Below are 24,049 nucleotides of genomic sequence, written 5' to 3'. Positions count from 1 at the left end.
AGTTTGTATGTACATTGTCAAAATTTTAAACACCTATTATGATTTGTCTAAGATTGCATAAAGCTTAATTTTTCTAGGACCTATGGTGAAAAAAAGCTAGTGTTTAACTCTTTTAATTTACAGTATTGTATGAGAAATGTGGAGAAGTCTTGCATGTAATCTATTCATGAATAAATCAAGAAAATTGTATTCATTTCACATTTTGGTTTAAATTATTGGTGTGGGAAGAATAATCAGTTGATAGTATCTCCAAATTTTCTTGAGTTTCATGAGGTCTATTAAAGTTATTTTTCGGCAAGCAGGTGGGACACAGAAACGAAAGAGAAACAATTTTGAACTTCAGTATTTGAGATCCTTGAGGGATGGAATTTAGAGCAGGTTTTGGAAAGAGAAAACACTTTGCTACTTTTGAATGAAGCATCTTTGAATTAAGTGCAGACTGGTGACTTAAAATTGAATTGCTGCTGAATATTAAAGTGTCTTTGGATGTATGTGAAATTTTTGAAAATGCAGCAATCTTAATGCAGAGGACCCAAATTTGAGCCTGGTTTTCACTGCTTTCCCTCTTTCAAATATTCATAGAACCGAGAACAGTACATCACAGTATGGGCCTTTCTGCCCATTATACTATGCTGACCCTTTCACCTCCTCCAAGGCCAATCTAGCATTTCCTTCCCACATAGCCCTCCATTTTTCTTCCATCCATATATCTATTTAAGAGTCTCTTAAATGTCCCAAATGTATTTGCCTCTCACAACACTCCTGATAGCATGTTCCACATACCTACCACTTTAATTTTTTTAAAATCTTGCCTCTAACATTAGTCCCCCCCCCCCCAAAACTTTGCTCCAAACACCTTTAAAGTATGCCCCCTCCTATTAGCCATTTTCACCCTGGGAAAAGGTCTGGTGTCCAGTCTGTGTATGCTGCTTACCATCTTGTACAGTTCTGTCGTCACCCCTAATCCTCCTCTTCTCCAAAGAGAAAAGCCCTAACACTCTCAGCCTGTCCTTGCACCACTCGGCCAGATTTGCAATCTCCCTTCTAGATGCTGATTTGTCACCACCTTCATAAGCCACTGCAGTTTTGATGGGTCTGTGGACATGAACTCCAAGGTTCCTCTGTTCCTCCACACTGTTAAGAATTCTGCCATTAACCCTGTTTTCTGCCTTCAGGTTCGACCTTCCAAAGTGAATCACTTCAATTTTTTCTGCATTGAACTCCATTTGCCACTTCTCAGTCCAGCTCTACAACCTAAGAACACTATCCACAACACCACCGACCTTTGTGACATCTGCAAGCTTACTAACTCATCTTCAAGTTCCTCATCCAAGTCAGTTATAAAAATCTCAAAGAGTACAAGCCCAGAACAGACTCCTGTGGAGGATCATTGGTCACTGATCTCCAGGCAAAATGCATTCCATCTACAAAAAACCCTCTGCCTTTTATAAGCAAGTCAATTCTAAATCCACGCAACCAGATTTCCCTGAATCCCATGCCTCCTGACTTTGAATGAGGCTACCATGGGGAACCTTGTCAATTGCCTTACTAAAATCCATAAATAATACCTCCACAGTTCTGCCTTTAACATGCTTTCCTTAAAGAATTTAATCAGGCTGGTGAGTACAACCTGCCCATCATAGAAGCTATGTTGACTATCCTTAATCAGACTATGCTCCTCTAAATGCTTGTAAATCCTGTCTCTAAGAATGCTATCCAATAGTTTGCCTATCACTGACATAAGACTCGCTGGTATATAATTCCCAAGGTAACCCTGTTACTATTCTTGCACAAATGAGTAACATTTGCCACCTTCCAATCATCTGGCATGACTCCTGTGGCCAGTGAGGATGCAAAGATTATCGCCAACGGTGCAGCAATCTCTTCCTTCACTTCTCGTAATAACCTGAGGTACTTTTCATGTCAATTTCTCCTTTAAGATGTGTAACTTTGAGATACAGTGGGTTTTTTTCCCTCCCCATGAGGCTTTCTGTACTTTTCCCCACGTGGGCACATTTTTGAACAGTGCTGCATTGATGCTAATGTAAAGGATCAATGTTTTCATTGTAATAACCTGAGGTACTTTTCATGTCAATTTCTCCTTTAAGATGTGTAACTTTGAGATACAGTGGGTTTTTTTCCCTCCCCATGAGGCTTTCTGTACTTTTCCCCACGTGGGCACATTTTTGAACAGTGCTGCATTGATGCTAATGTAAAGGATCAATGTTTTCAAATTATGTCAGTGATTGCAATAACTGATGGTTTTGACTGGCAGGTTATGCTGCATGTTACAAGAAACTCAGTGATGTTTATCTGTAGTTATTTGTTGATTTTGATACTGTGAATGGTTATCCTATCCTTTTTGCATTCTTTTTGAATGGCTGTCTTTCATCAGTGGTGTTCAAATGCATTACCGGTTGGTTTCCCAGGACTCTGAGCTTGGATCCGTTCATCCAAACATCATTCCTTTTGTCTGTCAACATTGGATGGGCATTTAGACAAATATTGATGATACCCAGCAGCATTTTCCTTTTTCTGAACCTCTGCACTGAAGTCTGCAACTGTGCTTGGTTTCTCTTTTATGCCAGTTTGACTTTGGCATTTATGTTGATCCTTATCACTCAACTTGGAATTGCCCATTATCCTAGTTTGCTTTGGTTGACAATGTCTTTTTTGAGTTACTCCTATTATCATAAACAAACCTGTGACCTTTCACAAAAATGTATTGATAATTGGTTTATTATTATTACACATATTTAGTAAAATAAGTACATGCAGAGAGTATAAGAGAAAACTATAACAGAATGCAGAATATAGTGAGAGTTACAGAGTATGCAGTGCAGGTAGCCAGATAATGCTGTTTACAATCCTCCTTCTGTTTTCCTTTCAGGGGATTCTAGGAAAATTTTACATGCTCTGGTTATGTGGCAGACAATTTGCGTATAAAATTCTTGTAGAAGTTTCTAGTAACTAAACTTGCGCAAAACTGATTCTTTTGAAATAGCTGTATTTTTCAGATTGGCAGTAGGTTGGTTTGGCACAAAACGTTTCAAAGGACAATGTGGCTGTAAGTGAAAGTAATAGATTCTTTCTTTTAAGTGGTTCCTGTGGATCAGGGTTACCTGCAAGTTAAGAAACATTATTTCATTTCACTTTGATTTTGAGGAATACAAGCATTAATTCTCGTTATAAATTGAATGAGTAGAACTGCATGGATATGCAAGATCAGTTCCAGGAAATTTCAATGTAATTTAAAACAAATTGGTTGAGGTGATTAAACTGGATTAAAAATGACATAAGGGGGAAATTGGATATGACGTAATTATTTAAAGTTGGAGAGGAGATAACATTACAAAGGACCTCAGTATTGAATCTTTATAAAGGGTCTCAGACCTAAACATTGACTGTTTATTCCCCTCCATAAATGCTGCCTGACTTGCTGAGTTCCTCAAGCATTTTGTGAATGTAGCTCAAGACTTCCAGCATGTCCTATTTGTGCTTTTTATAAAGTTAAGTGTGGTGGTGTCGACAGAAAAGATTTAGCAAAGACTGGAATTCCAGGGTAACACACAATACTGGAGGAACTCATCAGGTCAAGCAGCGTCTAATGGGGGGGAATAAACAAGCAGTGTTTCAAGGTGAGACCTTTCAGGACTGAATAGGAAGGGGGAATAAGAAAGGAGGGGAAAGGGAGGATTGCAAGTAGCAGGTGAGGGGGGAGGTAGATTGGTGGGGGAGAGATGAGGTGAGAAGCTGGAAAGTGATGGGTGGAGGAGGTAAATAACTGAAGAAGGAACCTGATCGGAGAGGACAGTGGACCATGGCAGGGGCGGAGGAGCACCAGAGGGAGGTGATTGACCGGTAAGGAAAAGAGAAGGGGTGAGAGGGGAGCCAAAATGAGGAATGGAAAAAGAGCGAAGGGGGAGCAGGGTTAGAAAAATCAGTGTTTACGCCTTTAGGTTGGAAGCTATTTGAGCAGAATATGAAATGTTACTCATTCAACCTGAGAGTGGCCTCATCATGGCAATAGAGGAGACAATGGACTGAGATGTTGGAGGGGAATGGGAAGTAGAATTAAAATGGGTGGCCACCAGGAAATCCTGTTGTGATCTGAACAAAGGTGTGCAACAAGGTAGTCCTGCAGTCTATATCAGGGCCTCGCTGACGAAGAGGAGTTTTCACTGGGAACACTGGATACAGTGGATGACCCCAACAGACTTGCAGGTGAAGGAGCAAGTGTAGCATTTGTCCTGCTTACAGAATACTTACCTACCACCCCACGAGTCTCCGAATCCAGCACGACATTCCCCACAACCTCTGCCATCTTCAATGGGATCCTACTACAAAAAACATTTTTCCTTTCTCAATCTCTGCTTTTTGCAGGGATTGATGTCTCTGTGACTCCCTTGTTCATTCGTTCCTCCATTCTAATCTCTCTTCTGGCATTTATCCCTGCACCCACATTCTTATTCTGGCTTCTTCCCCTTAACCTTTCCAGTCCTCATGAAGGGGGGTCTCAGCCCAAAACGTCAGCTGTTTATTCCTCTCCATAGATGCCATCTGACCTGCTGAATTCCTCCAGAATTTTGTGGTAATGTCAACATTTGGCTGTGAAATCAAAATAAAGTAAGGGGTTAATAGAAAGTTTTGGAGGATTCTTCATATCATACAGTGAGACAAAATGATTTGATTCAATGTAATGTTCATACTCGGATGTGAGGAAAATACAGCAGTCAATACGTAAAAGCAATATTGTGGAAATGTGAAATAAACTGAATGCTAGAAGACCTCATTCTTACTAAGAGCAAACAAATACTTAAGGCCAATGGCCTTTCAGGAAGATTGGGCAAAATAGAAATGCTAGATACAGGCACTTGGGAGGAGAAACTCAAGCTCTGTCTTAGTGTGGAATGTCGGGTTCATTAGATGGTGCAAGGTGAAAAAGTAGAGCAATGGAACAAGTAAAGAAACAGAACATTCATTCAAAAGAAATGTACTGCAAATGTTAAAAGAAATATCTATCTGATATAATTGAATTATGTTGAGTCTAAATGCTTGCAAAGCACTCAGTTGCAAGATCTGTTTCCCGAGCAAACCTTGAGGGTCATTGTGGCAATGTAGGAATCTTAAGAGCAGGAGATGAAATATTACAAACAATCACAATCTTTCACTCTGAAATGCAGACTGACTGGAGGCGCTTATGAAGTTGGCATCCTAGAGTAGAGTGGAGTAGGTATTATACTCATTCTGAAAGTCCAAATGAATTGCTTTCTCATGAAGAAGGTGCATTTAGAGCCTTAGGGAGAATTGTGGAACTGAACAGGTAGTATTTCTTTCTCTTGATCTGTGATGGTCATGAGATCTGTGATGACGCTGGCGATACATGGCGAAGTTTTGCGGGCAGCTCACATAACATTGATAAGCTTCTTTGAACCACTCTTGCTCCAACCTGTAATTTCCCTTTAAGAAACATACTTTTGAACTGTCTAAACCAGGGGTTCCCAATTTTTTTTAGCGCCATGGTCCGATACCATGAAGCATGGGGTCCATGGATCCCAGGTTGGGAACCCCTGGAATGATGTAGCGATTTTACATTCTCCTGAAGGACTTGCCAGACTTAACTCTCAGGAATGCAGGTACAGCACCTTTAAGAGGACAAAGGTCAGTAGCCATCATAATTGCTGGAAGACAGGGAGGAAGGGAGGACTTCAAGCCAGACTTAAATATTGGGATGTTAAACTTTCTCTACCCAGCATCTTGTTAGCTAATGCAGTCATTGAAGAATAAAATAAGGAGACTTAGTTTTCTGTTTCACAGAGACATGGCATACCTCAGACTCACAGGATATGGCGGTTAGACACGGGCTTCTCGATCCAACGGATGGACCGAACTGCTGATTTGAAGGAAGCAAGAGGTGGAGATCTGTGTTTCACAGTAAACTCAAGAGAATTCTTCTCTGTGATCCTGACTGCAGTTTACATACTGCCAAAGGCAACTGTTAAGCAGGCACTTGATGTATTGAGTGCCACGATTAGTAAACACGAAACAGCCTATCGCAATGCCTTTCAAATCATTGCTGGGCACTTCAGTTAAGCTTGCTTGAAGAAATCTCTGCCCAATTATCATTGGCACATTGCCTGCAGCATCAGGGGTTCGAACACGCTCAACCACAGTTACACTATGATCAGGAATGCCTACCGTTCCATCCCTAAATGGCATTTTAGGAAATCTGTTCATCCGGCTGTCGTCCTTCCTACCTGCATTCAGTCAGAGGCTGAAGAGCAAGGCACCATGAGGTGGTCACAGGAGGCAGAGGAATGGCTATGAGATTGGTTCAAGTCAGTGAACTTGGCTATGTTTAGGGACTCATCAGAGGATCTGAGCAAATATGCCACGGTTGTCATGGACTTTATGAAGACACTCGTCAGTGAATGTGTCCTCACAAAATCATTCAGAATCTTCCACAGCCTAAGGCACTGGTATGAACCAAGAGATCCGCAATCTGCTGAGGGCTAGATCGGTGTTCTGGTCTGGCAACCATAAAGAATATAGGTGGTTCTGGTAGGACCTCCGTAAAGCCCTCTCACGTGGGAGGTGGCAATTCTGGACCAAGCTTGAATCACAGAAGGATGCTCAACAGCCGTGGCAGGACTTGAATGACATCACTTCCTACAAAGTAAAATCAAGTGACATATATGACAACCAGGTTTTACAGCCGGATGAGTTCAGTGCATTTTATGCTTGCTTTGGCTGATAACATGAAGGCATCTTCACGAACTTCCACAGCCCCCTACAACACTGGGATTTCAGTCTCTGAGGCCAAAATGAGAGCATCCTTCAGAAAGCATCTGGCTCAGACAGTGTACTGGGCTGAGTACTGAAGATCTGTGCTAATCAACTGGCTGGAGTACTTATTCTTATCTTTAACCACTCACTTTGGTAATCTGAGGTAACCACCTGCTTCAAGCAGGCTTCAATTATACCAGTGCCCAAGAAGAATGTGGTAACCTGCCTCAGTGACCATCGTCCAGTAGTACTTATGTCAACTGTAATGATGTCGTTAGTGATGAAAACATATCAACTCCCTGAGGAGTGACTTGGATCCACTCCACGTTGCCTCCCGTTACAACTGGTCAACACCAGATCTGTTTTCACTCAACACTGCAACATCAGGACAGTGAAGATGCAAACATCAGGATGCTCTTCATTGACTACAGCTCTGCATTATACATGACCATTCCCTCAAAACTAATCAATAAGCTTCCAAGACCAAGGCCTCAATAGCTCCTTGTGCAACTGGATCTTTGATTTTCTCACTTGCAGACCCCAATTAGATCAATTTGGCAACAGCATCTCCTCTACAATCACCATCAGCACAGTGCACCACAAGGCTGTGCAATTAGCCTCCCTGCTTAACTTATACTTATGACTATGAGGCAAAGTACAGCTCCAATGCCATATTTAAGTTTGCAGACAACACCCCTTGCTGTTAGCCAAACAAAGGCGGTGACGAATCAGTATATAAGAGGGAGATTGAAAATCTGACTGACAGGTGCCACAACAAAAACTTCACTCAACATCAGCAAAATCAAAGAGCTGGTTATTAACTACAGGAGGAGGAAATGAGATCCATGTACCAGTCCTCTTTAGGGGTTCAGAAGTGGAGAGGGTCAGTAACTTAAATTCCTTGCTGTTATCATTTCAGAGGATCTGTCCTGGGTTCAGCACATAAGTGCCATTACAGAGAAGGCATAACAGCGCCTTTACTTTCTTTTGAAGTTCGCAAAGATTCAGCATGTCATCTGAAATTTTGACAAACTTCGATAGGTGTATGGTGGAGGGTGTCATGGCCTGATATGAAAACACCAATGCCCTTTAACGGAAAAGCCTATAAAAAGTAGTGGATAAAGGCCAGTCCATCAGAGGTAAAGCCCTCCCCACCATTGAGCACATCTATAAAGAGCGCTGTTGCAGGAAGGCAGCATCCATCTTCAAAGACTCCACCATCCAGTCCGTGCTGTCTTCTGGCCGATGCTTTTGAAAGGGGTTTCTTGACGTACACCTTGGGTCCCGCATCTGCAAGTTCAGGAGCGATTATTGCACCTGAACCACTCCCAACACTGAACTGATTCCACAACCTTTGGACTGACTTTCAAGTACTCTGCAACTAATGTTCTCAATATTTATTACTGATATAATATTTTGTTTTTTCCATTTTTGTATTTGCACGGTTTGTTGCCTTTTGCACATTGGTTGTTGTCTGTCTTTGTGTGCAGTTTTTCAGTGAATGCCTGCAAGAAAATGAATCTCCGGTTAGAACATTGTGACAGATATTTGAACTTTGAATTAGACCAATTATATCCTTTCTGACTGTTGAAAATTGTCTTGCACCACCTCTTTGTTCTTTGTTCTTTCTATTTAGATAATTAGTCCGTGCATTTTGTAGATTACATTTTGTAATCTGTAGTACTTGCCAGTTATTGCCATCCTGTCTCACCTATATATGAAGGCAAATGAAACAGATGCAAAGGCTTATGTAAATGGACAACGATCAAATTTATGGATAATAATGGGAAGAAAAATAGTTCATTGTACTGAAGTGGATATGATATCTGAGATTTCACAAATTGTGTTAAATGGAAGCAGGTAGCATGAAAGGTGACTCGGGACCACTTTATGTTTCTGGGAGGGTGGGCAAGGGTCAAAAGAAGAAGTGTGTGAAAAGGAGAAGCTAGAGCCATGGACTGTGTCAAACATGGGTAACCTGCACTGGAGAAAAATGTATTTATGAATACTCATATGGAAACCGAATGACAGCATCAGGACATAAACTCATTCTACCTAAGCAATAGTACATCTTTGTTGCCTTTGGGTGTCAGTGTTGCTGTCAAGGTTGTATTAGTTGTCATCCTCCATTGCTTCCAAAGTGTGTGCCTTGACTGGGTGTTGATCTTAAAATCAGTTATGGGACTGTCAATTAAACTCTAGACCAATAGATTGGGTGGATTCTTAATGTTCTTTCTAATTTGTGACTCAGTGGCACAGATAACTGCATACTGCTTGTTATCTGTGGTCTGTTTTCAAACTCGCGTGTCCTAAAAGGTCCCTATACTGAAATAATTATTAAAACAGTTGTTACCCAAATGACAGAAGGAATGATATTGAATTACTGTAGCTATTTGACTGAAGATTTTATCCTGGGCTAAGTTGAGTCTGTCATCATCGGCCTCAAATGATCTCACATGTGTTTGTTTTGCCTCGATGGCTTACTTCTTTGCTCCGTATCATATAGCTTTGATGTCAGACATAATGTGAACTATTTTTTTTACTAGTCCCGTTCCAAGTTGTGATATGTTGAAATTGAGAGATGCATGTGATCCTGATATGAGCAAGTTAGTACTTCTTGGGTGTTGTTCGGGTGCTATCCTTTATTTACTAGTTTGCTGATAGATAAGTAGTTGATTTCCAGTAAGATGGCAGCGCACTCAGGTGCAGTGGTTTCTTAGGAGCTAACTAAAGGTCTTTTTTTTAAATGTATTTTTAACAATCGCAAGACCATGCTGGACATTAAGAACTTAAAGCACTGCCCCATCAGTGAGCTTCTTGTTGGCGGAGAAACTGAAAAAGTTGGACTTGGTGAGGATCACACTGCTGCTGCTGGAGAGATGTTGGAGTGGGTGTGTGAAGGAGGTGTGCAGTTTATCAGCGGGACATCGTCTTAGTTGCTTTTCTTGTGATTGCAAGACCCCGTTGGACATGGTTAATGTGGAATGCTGCAAGTCTGGTTCATTGGTTTATTCGCAAACAGTGGGGGAGCCACGTGTCATAGCGAAGACTAGGCCTGAGTCCTTGGTGTCGCCTGTTTGCAGTTGCATTGGCGTTGGTGCAGCCCACAGGAGTGGCTGAGACCGTGTGTGTGGCGTACATGCTGGAGTCAGTGCTGCCCTCCAGTGTTTGCTTGCAGAAGACAAGTTGTATTGTGTTTGACTGCAGACTGCAGTCATGGACTCGGGCTTGGACGATATTTTTTGTGTGACTCTTTTATTGCTGTCTTGTATGTACTGTGTGTGTCTTGTGCTGTGTATGACTGGCCTTATTCCGGAGTAATGCTGTTTCGATTGGTTGCATTCATGGCTGTATTTATAGCTGAATGACAAATAAACTTAATATTAACGTTGCATTAAATTTATCTGTGACATTTGTTTATGACTAGTGCACATTGTGGCTGGAATAAATTCCCTGAGCAAAGCTCACAGGTTATTAACACAGTTGAAATATTGTCAATGCTTTGTTGGGGTGGAACGGTACAGTAGTGATTGGTGTAACACATTACAGTGCCAAAGATCGCCAATTGGGATTCATTTTCTACCGCTGCCCATAAAAGTGTTTGTATGTTCTCCCCATGACCGTGGGGGTTTTCTCCAGGTGCTGTGGTTTCCTCCTGCTGTTTTTTTATGCCAGGAGAGTGGCAACACTTAGAGGATGCCCAGCACAAACCTCACTGGTTTGATTTGACACAAACGACACATTTCACTGTTTCGCTGTACACGTGACAAATAAAACTAATCTTTGTCTTTAATGCTCAGTCATCACTTTCTTTGTCATAATTAGCTGGTTTTCCTTGCAGTATAGATTTAACTAAAGTGGCTGAAATTTGAAGAGACTGTCCTTGAACAGTGTAAGAAGGTCAAGTAGGTTATGCATTTGTTGATCGTTGTATATATGTTCTTGTTCACTTTTCAAATTTGTGTATGCTTTTATATTCCAATGATCTTCATTTAAAAAAATATACTTTTAAATTATTTTCTAATTTCAGTCTGTATTTTAGAATTTTTGCTAGAGGTAATTTTGCTTCCTTGCATTTCTTTTTTATAATTCTTTATAGTAAGTGAGTTCAATGCCAGCTAAGATGATCCTTTAATTTGTTCAATTGCAGCTTGAGCAGTATAAGTGGTTCCAGTACTGCAAGTTGCACTGTCTCTTCTATTCCTCTGTAGAGCACTTCAAATTGTACCAACATGTTCTTATCCAATGTCAACCCTAGGCAGCTATAGGGTGAGATTGGAATGTTATTCTGCAGGCTTGTAAAGAACAACAGTTCATTCAAACTATTTTAATCTCAGCCATTATGTGGTGCATAAACTGGTATCCCATTATTTGACTTCTGTTAACTCATGTCTGATAGATGAAAGTCTATTTTCACACCCAACTCTTCTTTAATGCACAGCTACTCACATTGCTCCTAATCACAAATATTTCATATATCAGGTTTTCAGTGGAAGCTCCAGGCACAAGATAGGTTGCATTCCCCATATCTACTGTGAAGTCACATAGATTTTTTTAAGGTGCAGGTTGTTGAAAATTTGGCCACTTGCAGGAGTAGTAGTTTATGTTTTGTATGTTATAAAGCATCCTTTCAATTGCTTCAAGTACTGTTTCATGGTGTTTAAAAGGTTTTTGTGCCTTTTTTAAGCTCACATTTAAAGTTTAACCTTTTTTTGTTGTACTTATCACAGTGGCAAGTGCAGTCCAGCGAAATAGAATACTTCTCTCCATTGGCTATTTTTTATTATTCCTTGTTCTCCGGGAAGGTGGAATTTGAAAATCTTTGGCATTGTCTAAAGGCTGCTTTTTAAATCATCCAGGCAGACTTCAGAGATATTTTCTGATTTCTTTCCACTGCAGATCGAAGTGAGAAGGATCATTGACAAGTTAATGTCATGTCTCTATGGAATCAAGTCCAGAAAGCCATGCTTTTAGACAGAACGTCTTGGGTTCAAATCCAAGTCAACTATAGAACAATTATTGGTCGATGCACCAGAAATTGGTGTCCACCAGAAATGTCTGGCCATATTTTTCTGTATTGCATGGCACTGTCAATTTTGTGAAAACCAAATAATATGCTGAGAGCTTTTGAAAATTTCAGTCTTCTCATGCAGGAATTGCAATTTCATTGTTAAATTCAGTGTTGGAAAGTTGAGGAAATACTCTTTTTCAAGGTATTCCACAAGCTGTTTATTAAATGTTAATCTGTGACATAGAGAAAAGAAGTATGATACCAGCATAATGTTTTTATTTGACAAAGTGTGTTAATTTGGTAACCACACAATTTGCTTGAATTTAAATTGAACTTAAACTGAAGTAAAGCGATATATGTACTAGACATTCTTTATTCTGTTTTTATAGTGAAATATATTTTGAATTGTAAACTATTTTGCATTTTCTTAATATCTGAAACTGAGGTTTGCAATTATCCTGCAGTGTCTGAATTTGACTTTTCTTGCATTGCAGAAGCTGGTACCGTCACGGCACACAGCCGAAGACCTCATCAACGAGATGAGGATTTTGAAGGTGCCCCCTGGAATTGTAACAGCTGCACCTTCCTGAATCATCCAGCACTGAATCGCTGTGAACAGTGTGAAATGCCAAGATACACCTGAACTGAAGTGGGCTAGCATTCGCCACCATGCAGAATCCCGAAATTTTGGTGTCTTGAAGGAGTCTGCACATCTGCAAACCATCTGCCAGGCCTAAAGTGAAGATGAGAAGTTAATCTCTTGCAGCAGCCAGCTAAATTCGCAATTGTATCATGGCTAAACTACATCACAGCGTTAAATCTTAAACTTTAAGCATCATCTAGTCACCGTGATGTTTCTTTACGCGATGAATTCAAGTAAACATTCAAATGCCATGAAGATGGTCCGTAGTGAAGCTGAGCATTGTTACCCCTTCTGGGCCTGTTACCACAAGTCGGGATGCTGTTGTACCCTTCCCACACAGGGTGTCTGTCCACAAGATGACTTGATTATGTAATTAAACGTCTGTCTGGGTTTTTAAAAAAGACATCAGTTGTGAAGGAATCTTGTTGCTTTTATTTGGGGTGGAATGTCCCTTGTGGTACATCTGTTAACTGTTGGCATCTTAACTCAGTCTTGCAGGCAAAAGGGACTGCTGTGACACTACAGTGGGGTAAAAGACTTGAGTTACTTGTGATTGCTGCTTTCTTCAGGGTAATTGCAATCTTTACACAAATCAATTGTACATTAAATTTGAGACTGTCACAATGGACAGGTATGAGGTATTGCCTTAGGTATATTTTAAATATACAGTCATAATCAACAATCCCTTTTGCTTGTACTGTGTCCTTTGAGCTACATCATTGACACTGGTGAAAAATGAGTCTTTGCAGATGAGAACAGTCCTGCATGCTCGTATTAGGGAAATAATTTTAGGCTGTGGGCTCTGTCCTTGATTTTAAAAGTCATGTGTGCTTTTTTAACTTTTATTTTTCAACAAAGCTTCCCTTAGGCCTTGCTCTGTAATTGTACAGCAAACTTATGCCAAAGGCAAGTAATTCACAAACTGCTCCAGACTCTAACCCACCTGTTCTGGTCAAGATTTGTCTGCTACCTAAGCAATTCCCGAGCTTCCACTCTGTAAAGAAATCATGTTGTTTACAGCACAGAAGATAATGTTTTCGTCTCCCTTCTTCCCACATATAGGTGCATTTAGTAATCAGTAGCTCTTTAAGAGTGAGTTTGCACATCACTAAGAAACCAGCCTGTACTAAAACTTGCTAAACGCAGCCTGAAAATAAATGGTCGCACACTGCAAATATAAAAACAAACTGTTGGAACTTTTCTTTCATTCGTAAAAGAATGAAACTTGCTGGACCTGCAATCAGAGTTCATTACGAACTTGCTGGTACTTTTCGCCTATAATGTTATACTGTATTATTAAAGGTGATGTTTAGTTCAGATGCTTCAGGTTGCTTTAATTATAATAAAGTACTTGGTCTTTGTGAAATCACACATTTGTTGGGTCTGAACAACTGAATGAGAATTACATTTGAGTGAATAGGACATTGGTGTTCCTATATTAAAATGTACCTATTTGATTGGTTCCGTTCTCTACAATTTAAAGATTGTACTGTATGATCTCATCAGAAGTTTGAGCTGGAGACAAAATTGTGCAAAGGCAACAGGGACACTGCATGTATGGTACATATATAAACATTCTGGTGGCTGCAATATTTTACAAATAAAGTCACAAAGTGAAGAAACACAACTTATTTGGTTTTACTTGACAAAGAATAAAACATTAACCTTTCATTTTGTTCAGCTGGATCAAATTTGATAAAATCAAAATCTGAATTGTGGAACATTGTTCAGTTCTTTAAACTTTATTCAGTTCAAATGCGTATTTGAAGGTTTGGAAAACCATCCTATTGTTATTTTTAAAAAATGAAAATGGTTTGGATTAATATCACTTTTGGAAATACAGTGATTAATGTGTGTATTTAGGACAAGCAAGCTTAGTTTTCGGCTATTAAGTGAATTAATTTGGACAGAAATTATTCACTAACCTTGTACTTGGAATGGTCTTCCTGATCATGTACAGTAGCTTAGCACAACTCTGCTAACCAACCTATTCTCTATTCTTTGGTGATATTGAAAGAAATCCACAAGACCATTCCTGTATTAATATAATTATAAGCATGGCCAAAAATTTTTGGGTGAAATCTGACAAGTAGTTTGGAGAGATCATTCAAAGTTAAGATCAATCAACAAGGCATTTTGTTTTCCCACACTATTATGGAGTAACTCTTAAGTTTATCCTGATCACTTCCATTATTTCATTATTTCCAAGTTAGACTGATGGATATTGTTGTCGAATAGCTTGCAGATGTTTTGTTACCCAACTAGGCAATGAAACTGATGGATTTATAGTTACCTGTGGCCCAAGTTTTGTCTTCTCAATGTATTCTGGAGGTCATTTTCCAATCTTATAGAAATCAACTGATTGCTGAACCACTCAATCCAAATCTGTATCAGCGTATTAAAAAAATCTGTCCACTATTTTTCTTCTTCAGATAGAAATACTTATGATTTTTCTGAGAGGATTGATTTTGATACTTGTCTATCTATTAGTTCTGTATCACTTTAATTGGCCATGAATTTATACTGGGAGCCTGGTGCTTGAAATTTGGCTGGAATTTTTTTAAGAATGAGTTATGATTTTTGTTGTTGATTAAAGCAAAATATTTGTTCTGCTTATTGAATATTATTTTAAAAGATTGTTTGTTTCTTTCAGGTTTCCATTGTGTTGCTTTTGTCACCCACCTGAACCCCTTTCTCTGTTTTTATCACAGGATTTGAAGAGGTCAGTTTGTTTTATTTATATCTTGTCCTGTTCTATATAGTTACACTTAATCAACTTGAATTACTTGAACATATTTGGGCTGCACATTGAGTGCCATCCCTCTGAAGATATTCTGCTTGTCAACAGTGACATCTTTTTGGAGTGTGTTTGCATCCTGTAACTAAGAAAGATGGAACAGTACATAGAACTGAAGGAGGCAGAAGGTCACAGGTTGAAGGCGGGGATTACTTAAGTGATGGGTTTGAAATTTGTGGGAATTGGACGCTGATATCAGGTTCCATGGGTAATATTGCCAGGGGTAGAGGGAGACTGGCCATTCAGAAGGAGTGTAGCTCTTAGACATGCTGTACTTTAATTGGCTCCCTCTATGCTCATTTCTGCCACCTGCTGGATTCAGTAAACATGTCCTCCATATGACTGTGTTTCCATGGAAGCTAGTGCTACAAAAAGGGTTTACATTTGGTTTTGAAATTTCTATTAGACAAATAATCTGAACCTTCACCTCAAAGGAAAACTTGTCAAGGCTATAGAATATCTTTGTTGGAAGATGGGCAAAGATTTATCCCAAATGCTGCCCCCTTTTTTCTTTACTAACCCAAAGGAGCATAATTGCAGCCTCACCACCACAGATGGCAGGTAATGTTGAGGGAATGATTGACAGCTTTAATGCAGGGGAACTGCTTGTGTTTAGATCCCTGTTGGTTACACACACTGTCAATAGTAGCGTATTTGTCTGTAATAATTGTTTACTGGCATGGATTCTATGTCTACAACTTGAAAGTAACCATTCTCCACTTTGAAGAAATGACTCTCAATTCAGAGGTGCTCTGGACCTGATGTGTCATTTGCTTTTGTTGTTATCCCTCTCTTTTTGACCATTATCATTGTAAGCTGACTTTGCTTTCTGCATTTGAAACTGGTAAGGGGTTTTGCATCATGTTTCAACACCTGATCAAAGATTGTTAGATGTAACTTTGTAGTTCTAGGCAGTATTCAAACTGCTTGTTCAATTGCATTGTTTCTTGGGCTATACAGGTGACATAATGCTTTTAATTATCTTATTCATTGTGTTATTAAAAGCAATTATGATACTGCTATTTATTCCAAATATTTTTTTTAATTCTTAAAATATGAGACAGATTAGTCAAGACCAGCTAATTCTGGCTGTTATTCACTGACAAAAATAATAATTTTTCATTCACCATTGTTACGTACCCCGTAACTGGGTTGCCAAACCAGCAGAAATGGATCACTCAGTTGGAGTCTGGATTACTAGAACTAAGAAAGTTTTATTAAAGAAACAAGCAACACAGTATTCTAATCAAAAGGATAATAAATGCAACAGTTCAGCAATGATAAACACACATGTACACAGAATTAAGATAACAGGATTAATCAAGCTCTATCGTTGTCTAGGGGTAAGTGACCAGTTTCAAAGTGACGCAAAGTTCAGTTCAATTTAGTTCAGTTCAGGTCGCGGTAATCGCTGTCATGACGATGGACAGTGGGGGGAAGGAGAAAGAGAGCAAAACGAATGAATATTCAACACAGCTTCCAGACACAGACCTTCGCAGTCAGCTGTCGGGCGAGTCCTTTGTGATGTCATCTGAGGTCACCGACCATGACCCCCTCCGTTTCCAGATACGATCGTTTCCCTGTGCTGAACCTGGCACCCAGGCAAGGGTGGACGCACACCAGGTTCCCGCCGATCGTGCCTTTCCACCCTGTGCGTTTATGGCCCGGTACTTCCCACCGACTTGTGAGAGACGCACCGCTTCCAGGGTCTTGTTACCTCGGGTGTCGTGTGTGTCCTGCCTTAGTGAACCTGTCCCTTTTTATCCCCCTGCTGGGGTATCGCCTGTCCATCACTTCAAACAGTTCAGGGTTCAAAGGGGGAGCCGATCTTGACAGCTCTCCTTCCCCTTCATTAACATCTCCAAATGCTGCTCCATTATTTTCCTTATCTCTCTCTCTCCTGAAGATAGGTGGCAGACCAACTGCTGATTCCACTGGTGCCAGCCCAGGCCTGCTACATCTTAATCTATGTGTATTCTTGTCACACCATTTAGGAATCTATTCTATGTTATCAATCGTAAATAAAGGTTTCAGCAATATTCAACAACAAAAATTAACAGGGAGTTGTGGAGGTTTGATACCCAGTGTGGATTCCAATCAACCTTGGGATATTGGACTTCATAAATAAATGTGTACCTGTAAGTATAAATGCAGGTGAAGTTCTGCAGAAGACATTTGAAACTTTTGGTGGGCGTAGCTGGATAATTGCATCATGGTCGACGTGGTAAAACATAAACATCATTGAGAATGTGCAGAAAATTTTTAACAGAATGGTATCGAGAGCGAGAGATGTCACAGGCAAGGTTGATTGGAGCAGATGCTCTGGTCCTGGAACAGCATTATCGCAAAAGATAATTGCATAAGGAAGGCAAAATTAGCTGTACATAAGAAGTAGGGACATGGATATCAGGTGTGAAAGAGATGAGGGGTAAGAATTGAGAATAACTTGTGCAGTGAGTGGTTATGAATTACAACTGTGACATTGATTAAAGCAAGGGCAAAGTGGGCTATTACAATAAAGCAAGTGAAAGGAATGGACTGCATTGTTCTATAGAGAATTAAAGTAAACACCATGTGTAATGTAGCTGATTCGTGTGAAATAGTGACTCAATGTATTTGTTAACACAAACTGAGTGAAGGTTGTAAAATATGCTGTGCGTGTTATGTTGCTGTTTAGATTTGTATTCTCAAACAGTTGGAGTAAAATTTCAGATTCAAGCCTTCAGAATGTTTCACTTACAAAGCTCATCAGTATTAATTTGCAATGAGTTGTTGCACGAAGCTGATTTGTTTAGAAGGGCCTCTGTTTAATTGTGATGCTTCCCAAGTGAACAGTTTTGTCAGGGAATAACTTAGCAAGTAATCTTGTCATATTGAAAGGATTAATTAATTAAGAGATACAGCACGGAATCAGCCCTTCCGGTCCTTTGAGTTGCGCTGCCTAGCAACACCAGATTTAACCCTAGCCTAATCACAGAACAATTTACAACGACCAATTAACTTACTAACCTGTATGTTTTAGGATGGCGGGAGGAAACCGGAGCTCCTGAAGAAAACTCAGGGATTCCATGGGGATGGTGTACAAACTCCTTACAGAGGATGCCAGGATTGAACTCCAAACTCCAACATCCTGAACTGTAATAGCATCGTACTAACCACTATGCTACTGTAGCACCCCAACAATAGCATAGCAATTAATGTTGAAGACTGGTATTTTTACTTCTGACATCAGTGCATGCTTTCCATATTTGTAATTGATTTGAGCCATGCTTCTGGTTTATTGTTATTGAAATGGTGCATCTTACCCTGAACAGTTAAAAAATGCCCACTGGTACCAAGGACCATGAATGGTATTTAATATTGGGTTTACTCATTTAAATGTCATTACCAGTCTGTTGTTACTGACTAATTTGTATAGCTATGTTGTATTTTGGCCAATTTTACTGTAACACCTTGGAATAATTACATTATATTGCTGGTTGTTCATTTTCATAAATGGGTTTGAAACCTTTGCAATGGACTTTCAATGCCAAATCTTATTTTAAGAAAAAGAGCTGTCTTTGAATGAACATTCGAAGTCAACTGAAAGAATAATGCATTATCCTGCAACAAAGAATTTGCATAATGGGCAATTAAATCACTGACAAAATAGAGAATGTGATGTATATGGACTAGAAATTAAATAGCATCATATTATGTTTTACAGGCATCAAGCAACTAAAAGCTGATTTCACCTAAAGTGAAAGACAACAATCAATATCTTCAATATGTTTCCTTCTCGCAATTCCTCCGTCTCCGCCACATCTGCTCTCAGGATGAGGCTTTTCATTCTAGGACGAGGGAGATGTCTTCCTTTTTTAAAGAAAGGGGCTTCCCTTCCTCTACTATCAACTCTGCTCTTAAACGCATCTCCCCCATTTCACGTATATCTGCTCTCACTCCATCCTCCCGCCACCCCACTAGGAATAGGGTTCCCCTGGTCCTCACCTACCACCCCAACAGCCTCCGGGTCCAACATATTAATCTCCGTAACTTCCGCCACCTCCAACGGGATCCCACCACTAAGCACACCTTTCCCTCCCCGCCTCTCTCTGCATTCCGCAGGGATCACTCCCTACGCAACTCCCTTGTCCATTGGTCCCCCCCATCCCTCCCCACTGATCTCCCTCCTGGCACTTATCCGTGTAAGCGGAACAAGTGCTACACATGCCCTTACACTTCCTCCCTTACCACCATTCAGGGCCCCAAACAGTCCTTCCAGGTGAGGCAACACTTCACCTGTGAGTCGGCTGGGGTGATGTACTGCGTCCGGTGCTCCCGATGTGGCCTTTTATATATTGGCGAGACCTGACGCAGACTGGGAGACCTGTAAAGATGAAGCCACACTCAGGTTGGAGGAACAACATCTTATATTCCGTCTGGGTAGCCTCCAACCTGATGGCAATAACATCGACTTCTCTAACTTCTCTAACCTCCCTCCTACCCCATCTGTTACTTATTTTTATACACACATTCTTTCTCTCACTCTCCTTTTTCTCCTTCTGTCCCTCTGAATATACCCCTTTCCCATCCTCTGGGTCCCCCCCCCCTTGTCTTTCTTCCCGGACCTCCTGTCCCATGATCCTCTCGTATCCCTTTTGCCTATCACCTGTCCAGCTCTTGGCTTCATCCCTCCCCCTCCTGTCTTCTCCTATCATTTTGGATCTCCCCCTCCCCCTCCAACTTTCAAATCTTGGCCTGAAACGTCGACTGCAGCTCTTCCTAGAGATGCTGCCCGGCCTGCTGCGTTCACCAGCAACTTTTATGTGTGTTGCTTGAATTTCCAGCATCTGCAGAATTCCTGTTGTTTGCGAATCAATATCTTTAGTCTATTTAGTCTATTTAATGCCTTTATGGAAAGCTTATGAAGCAATTACTGGTGTCATTCAACTTAAGGGCCCTCCTATGACGACTTCTTTCTTTGCTCCCAAGGCAATGTTTGTTTCAGAGCATTGTGGATAAAGTTCAATCAAGTTATTCCAGGAGAATTTATAATTTGGCACAGCATAAGTTCTTGTAAGTCTTTAATGTATTAAAGACCCACCATTTCCAATAACCTGATGATCTTATGAGCTGATCTAGTAACTCACAATATTCTTTCAGGCCGCCCCTTCCATTACACATTGAGGTACACGACTTCCCTATCCTAAATTTTTTTACATCTTCCCCCAGGCTGTCTTGGTGTTTCAACTCCTTGATTGTACCAGAGCAAGAACATGTATCTTTTGTATTTCAAGGTGCTTGTCTGATTTGCCTCCTTTGTTCAGAATTTTGCTAAAATGGATTTGCCACTAGATGGTGGTGTTGTATGATTTATTTTAAAATGACCTGTGTTTGCAGTCCCATTGTATATTTCCACATTGCAGCAATAAATCAGTCCTTTATTGTAGTCTGATGTTAAAATATTTTTCAACAATGGAAGCATTTTATAATGTTTGTTTATTTTTGCATTGGGTAGAGAACTTACTGAAGAAGATAATGTGTTACAATTGCTTTAGACCAGTGGTTTCCAGTGTGTTGATATCGCCCCCTAAGGGCAGTGGGAGTTTCCAGTGGGGCAGTAAAAATAAAGGCATGATGGGGTGGGAGTATTCTGTAGCAAGGTGGGTAGCTGAGGGAATAAGTACTGTTATCACAATGGCAAATAAAAGCAAGTCCCATGTTCTCATTTCTGGACTATTTCAAGAATTTTGTACTGAGAATGATGAACACTTTGAATGCTTGCTGTTGCACACAGAAGTCAGATGACTTTCGAAAGGAAACTGCCTGAGATATTTTATGTGCTTTTTGAAACTAATAAAACTCTTTGAAGACTAGAAAGATTCATTCAGTAATCAACTCAAGAATATTACGCATGATGTTGCTGATTTGTCAGAATTATTTGCAAAGTTTAATGAAATCAATCAATTGCAAGGAAATGATGTGTCTTATCAATGTCAGATCATTTATCTCCACATTTCTGTCTAAGTTAACTTTATTTAAGTGCATGCTGGCTGTTGCAACTTTTTCCAGTTTCTGAGTCTCTTGAGTTGGGAGAGAAAGAAAGAATACCAGATAATTATCAAGTATATTGTGCTTTCCTGGGTGAGCTGCATAAATATGTATCAGAGAGATTTCAGGATTTTCTCTTGATCTAAATTCCGGATTGGGTAATAAGTCCATTCCTGAACACTTGTAAGAAGAATTAACAGGAAAGATGGAGGAAGAACTGATCTTGCTACAGAATGACTTTGAGCCAAAGCAAAGGTTCAAAAAATCATATTAAGACTTTTGGCTGCAGAAAGAAATCTCTGAACACTATCGTGCACTGTGGAAAAGGGTTAAGATGTTCTTTATTGTTTTTCCAACATCATATTTAGTGGAGCACGGTTTGAGTGCAGTCACCCAACTTCTTTCAAAGCAATGAAACAGACTGCAAGTTACTGAATATGGGGATCTGAGACAGCCGAGTCCTTCAGTCTGATGTTGAGAAGCTGATATGACTGCACCAAGCCCATCCATCTCATGAAAGGTGAAAAGGCAATGAAGTAGTGAATAGTTGGACAACTAATGTATGCTCTAAAATTGTTTGTACTGTAATTAAATAAAGAATAATTTTATTTGTAGCTTTAAATAGATTTGAATAGTTTTTGCAATTATTAGTCACTGCTTTGAATTTGCAGTTCTTATTTTCTTTCACTGTGCATCGTAAGTCAAAATTCTTCATGGTTTTTATGTAATGGCCTGAAAGTGGGGTGTACTGGGGATGTGGTGGGTGAATCAAGGGGGTGGTTTTCCAAAAAGTTTGGGAACCACTGCTTTAGACTATGAAATGAGGGCACCTTATTGAATTAGATAGACAAGTAAATGGGAAACAAAGAATTCTCACTTATGGTGGGGCATAAGGAAAATTAAAGGGGGAAGACTATGTCTTTGATCCCTTGAAATGTTTTAGATCTCTGCTTCTCATTCTATTCTGATGAATGTTAGAGGAGTGCCAGGTTCCAAATAAATTTTCTGAGCCATCTGCTATCCCTCTGAATGTGTTGTCACCATTTCAGGGCACTGTTGGCAATATGAAAAGAGAGAGTCAAGCTTTGAGAATCCAGGTGAAGAAGGATTTTGGACTGTTTTTCAGTGACTTGTTGCACAAAATCTAGTTCTTAGCTGAGATCCTCAGAGAAATATTTGTTTGGAAAATTCAGGGCACTTTTCCCTTTCAATACAGCAGAGTTTGCACTAAGCTTCTTAAATTTTGTAGCATTAGAGCTGTTCCAAATAGTAGGAATCCTATTGGGAATCATTTGAAGAAAAAGATAGTGGAATTGAGATAGCTGCGCAGATCTGCATAATTCTCGAGTGCAAATAACTGCAAATTTTGTAAGGGATGGTTTTTATTTAGAATAGCTATTTGTGTGAGCTCTCATACTTGATAAAAGTGTATTTTATGACTGGACTAATTATGTGATTTATTAAGTCCTTTACAAATTTGGTCAAGCAATTATTCATGTTGGACATTATGCCTGCATCTTTTTCTTTGCATCATTTATGTGCCTATAAAATGGGGACACAGTCTAGTTTGTAGTTTTATGTATCAATGCACATGTCTGGTGAGTGATTCGTTCCTCTTGCATATCTTAAGGGTGAGCTAAACTGGACTTGGTGCTGGAGTATTTGAAATTAGTCTGGAAATGAAGTTTAGCTTGATGTATGCATGTGCAAAATTAAAGGAACTCATCGGGACTTCTAGTGGGAAGAATGCCTGAAATGTTTTGCTGGAATTGTTTAGGCTTTGGGATAGGGGAACTGCTTCCGATCATCATCCATGATGGAGATTAAGATGAGAAGTTAACTTTGAGTGAATTTCAGTCAGGTGAACGTCAGGTCCTGGAAGCCTCCACAGGGGCCGCATACAACTCATTACAACTTGCCATGAAGCCAGTGATTTTGGCGAAAAGAGCAAGTGGCTGTAAAATGGTGACTCATCCCTCTGTTTAGAGGTTTTCTTGGATTCTTAAAGCAACTTGCTGTATGAAATGTGTTCACGAGCACCTGCACTCACAATCCAAGGTTCTTGGTAGTGCCAGTTCTTCAGCATGAATGTGAGTGGTAAAATTTTCAGTCTCAACGAGGCTGCTAGTGATGCCCACTAAGATGTTCTCCTGCATTTCAGTATCTAAGTCATTTGAAGAATACAATGTAGTTGTGTTTTTCTTCATTACTCAATTTAAACTAAATTCTCAACTTATCAAATCTTAGTACCCTCATCAGTTTTGGAGAGAGGCAGCATTGTGAACCAAGTGGAGATTAAAATAGACATAATTGTTGTGAAGTGGGACTACTCTCAATAGTAGAAATGAAAACAAATCAATTTGTGTCGTTTATGACGAATTTCTCTCCTGAAATGTTGTGTTCTGTTTTGCTGAGGATCAGATTTTGACTTTTTTGTGTTAGAATGGATTCTGAACTCTGGGTACAAAGAGTGTGGAAGATCTGATTGGTTTTCTGACAAGATGATATCACGCTATATTATTAGTATGATGGGGCAGTTTTAATTCTGCTCTCCTGAAACCTAATGAACCAGCCTAAAATTATCCTTGGGTATTTTCAACTGCGGCACTTCTCTGCTGACACAGATTACAATTCATAACAGGCAGGTCACTTGATGAAGGCAAAAGACTGTCATTTTAGTCAAAAAAGCTGCAGCAATGAAGCTCCCATGGCTTTCTTAGCATGCTTTCAAAATTAGAAGGAAGGCTGGAGGGTGCACAACATTAACTGATCTTAATTTACA

General features: G+C 39.9%; 1 protein-coding gene across 7 annotated transcripts in view; it reads left to right on the top strand.

Moving 5' to 3' along the window:
• tab3 (TGF-beta activated kinase 1 (MAP3K7) binding protein 3) overlaps nt 1–13,811 on the top strand; it is a 132,280-nt gene extending 118,469 nt beyond the window's left edge. For 3 of the 7 annotated variants that reach the window (XM_072260547.1, XM_072260548.1, XM_072260546.1), the window contains one exon: nt 12,292–13,811. In XM_072260547.1, the coding sequence (XP_072116648.1) occupies nt 12,292–12,440 (149 nt within the window). In that variant the 3' untranslated portion in view covers nt 12,441–13,811. Of the gene's footprint in view, nt 1–1,175; nt 1,912–5,817; nt 5,913–12,291 lie in introns of those variants that run through there. The other 4 variants (XR_011886340.1, XR_011886339.1, XR_011886341.1 and 1 more) reach the window with 3 other exon arrangements.
• Nucleotides 13,812–24,049: the final 10,238 nt, after the last annotated feature.

Source organism: Mobula birostris, chromosome 6, assembly GCF_030028105.1.
Source record: "Mobula birostris isolate sMobBir1 chromosome 6, sMobBir1.hap1, whole genome shotgun sequence".
Taxonomy (NCBI): Eukaryota; Metazoa; Chordata; class Chondrichthyes; order Myliobatiformes; family Myliobatidae; genus Mobula; species Mobula birostris.
The sequence above is the reverse complement of the archived record's forward strand: the minus strand, read 5'-3'. Positions and strand labels throughout refer to the sequence as shown.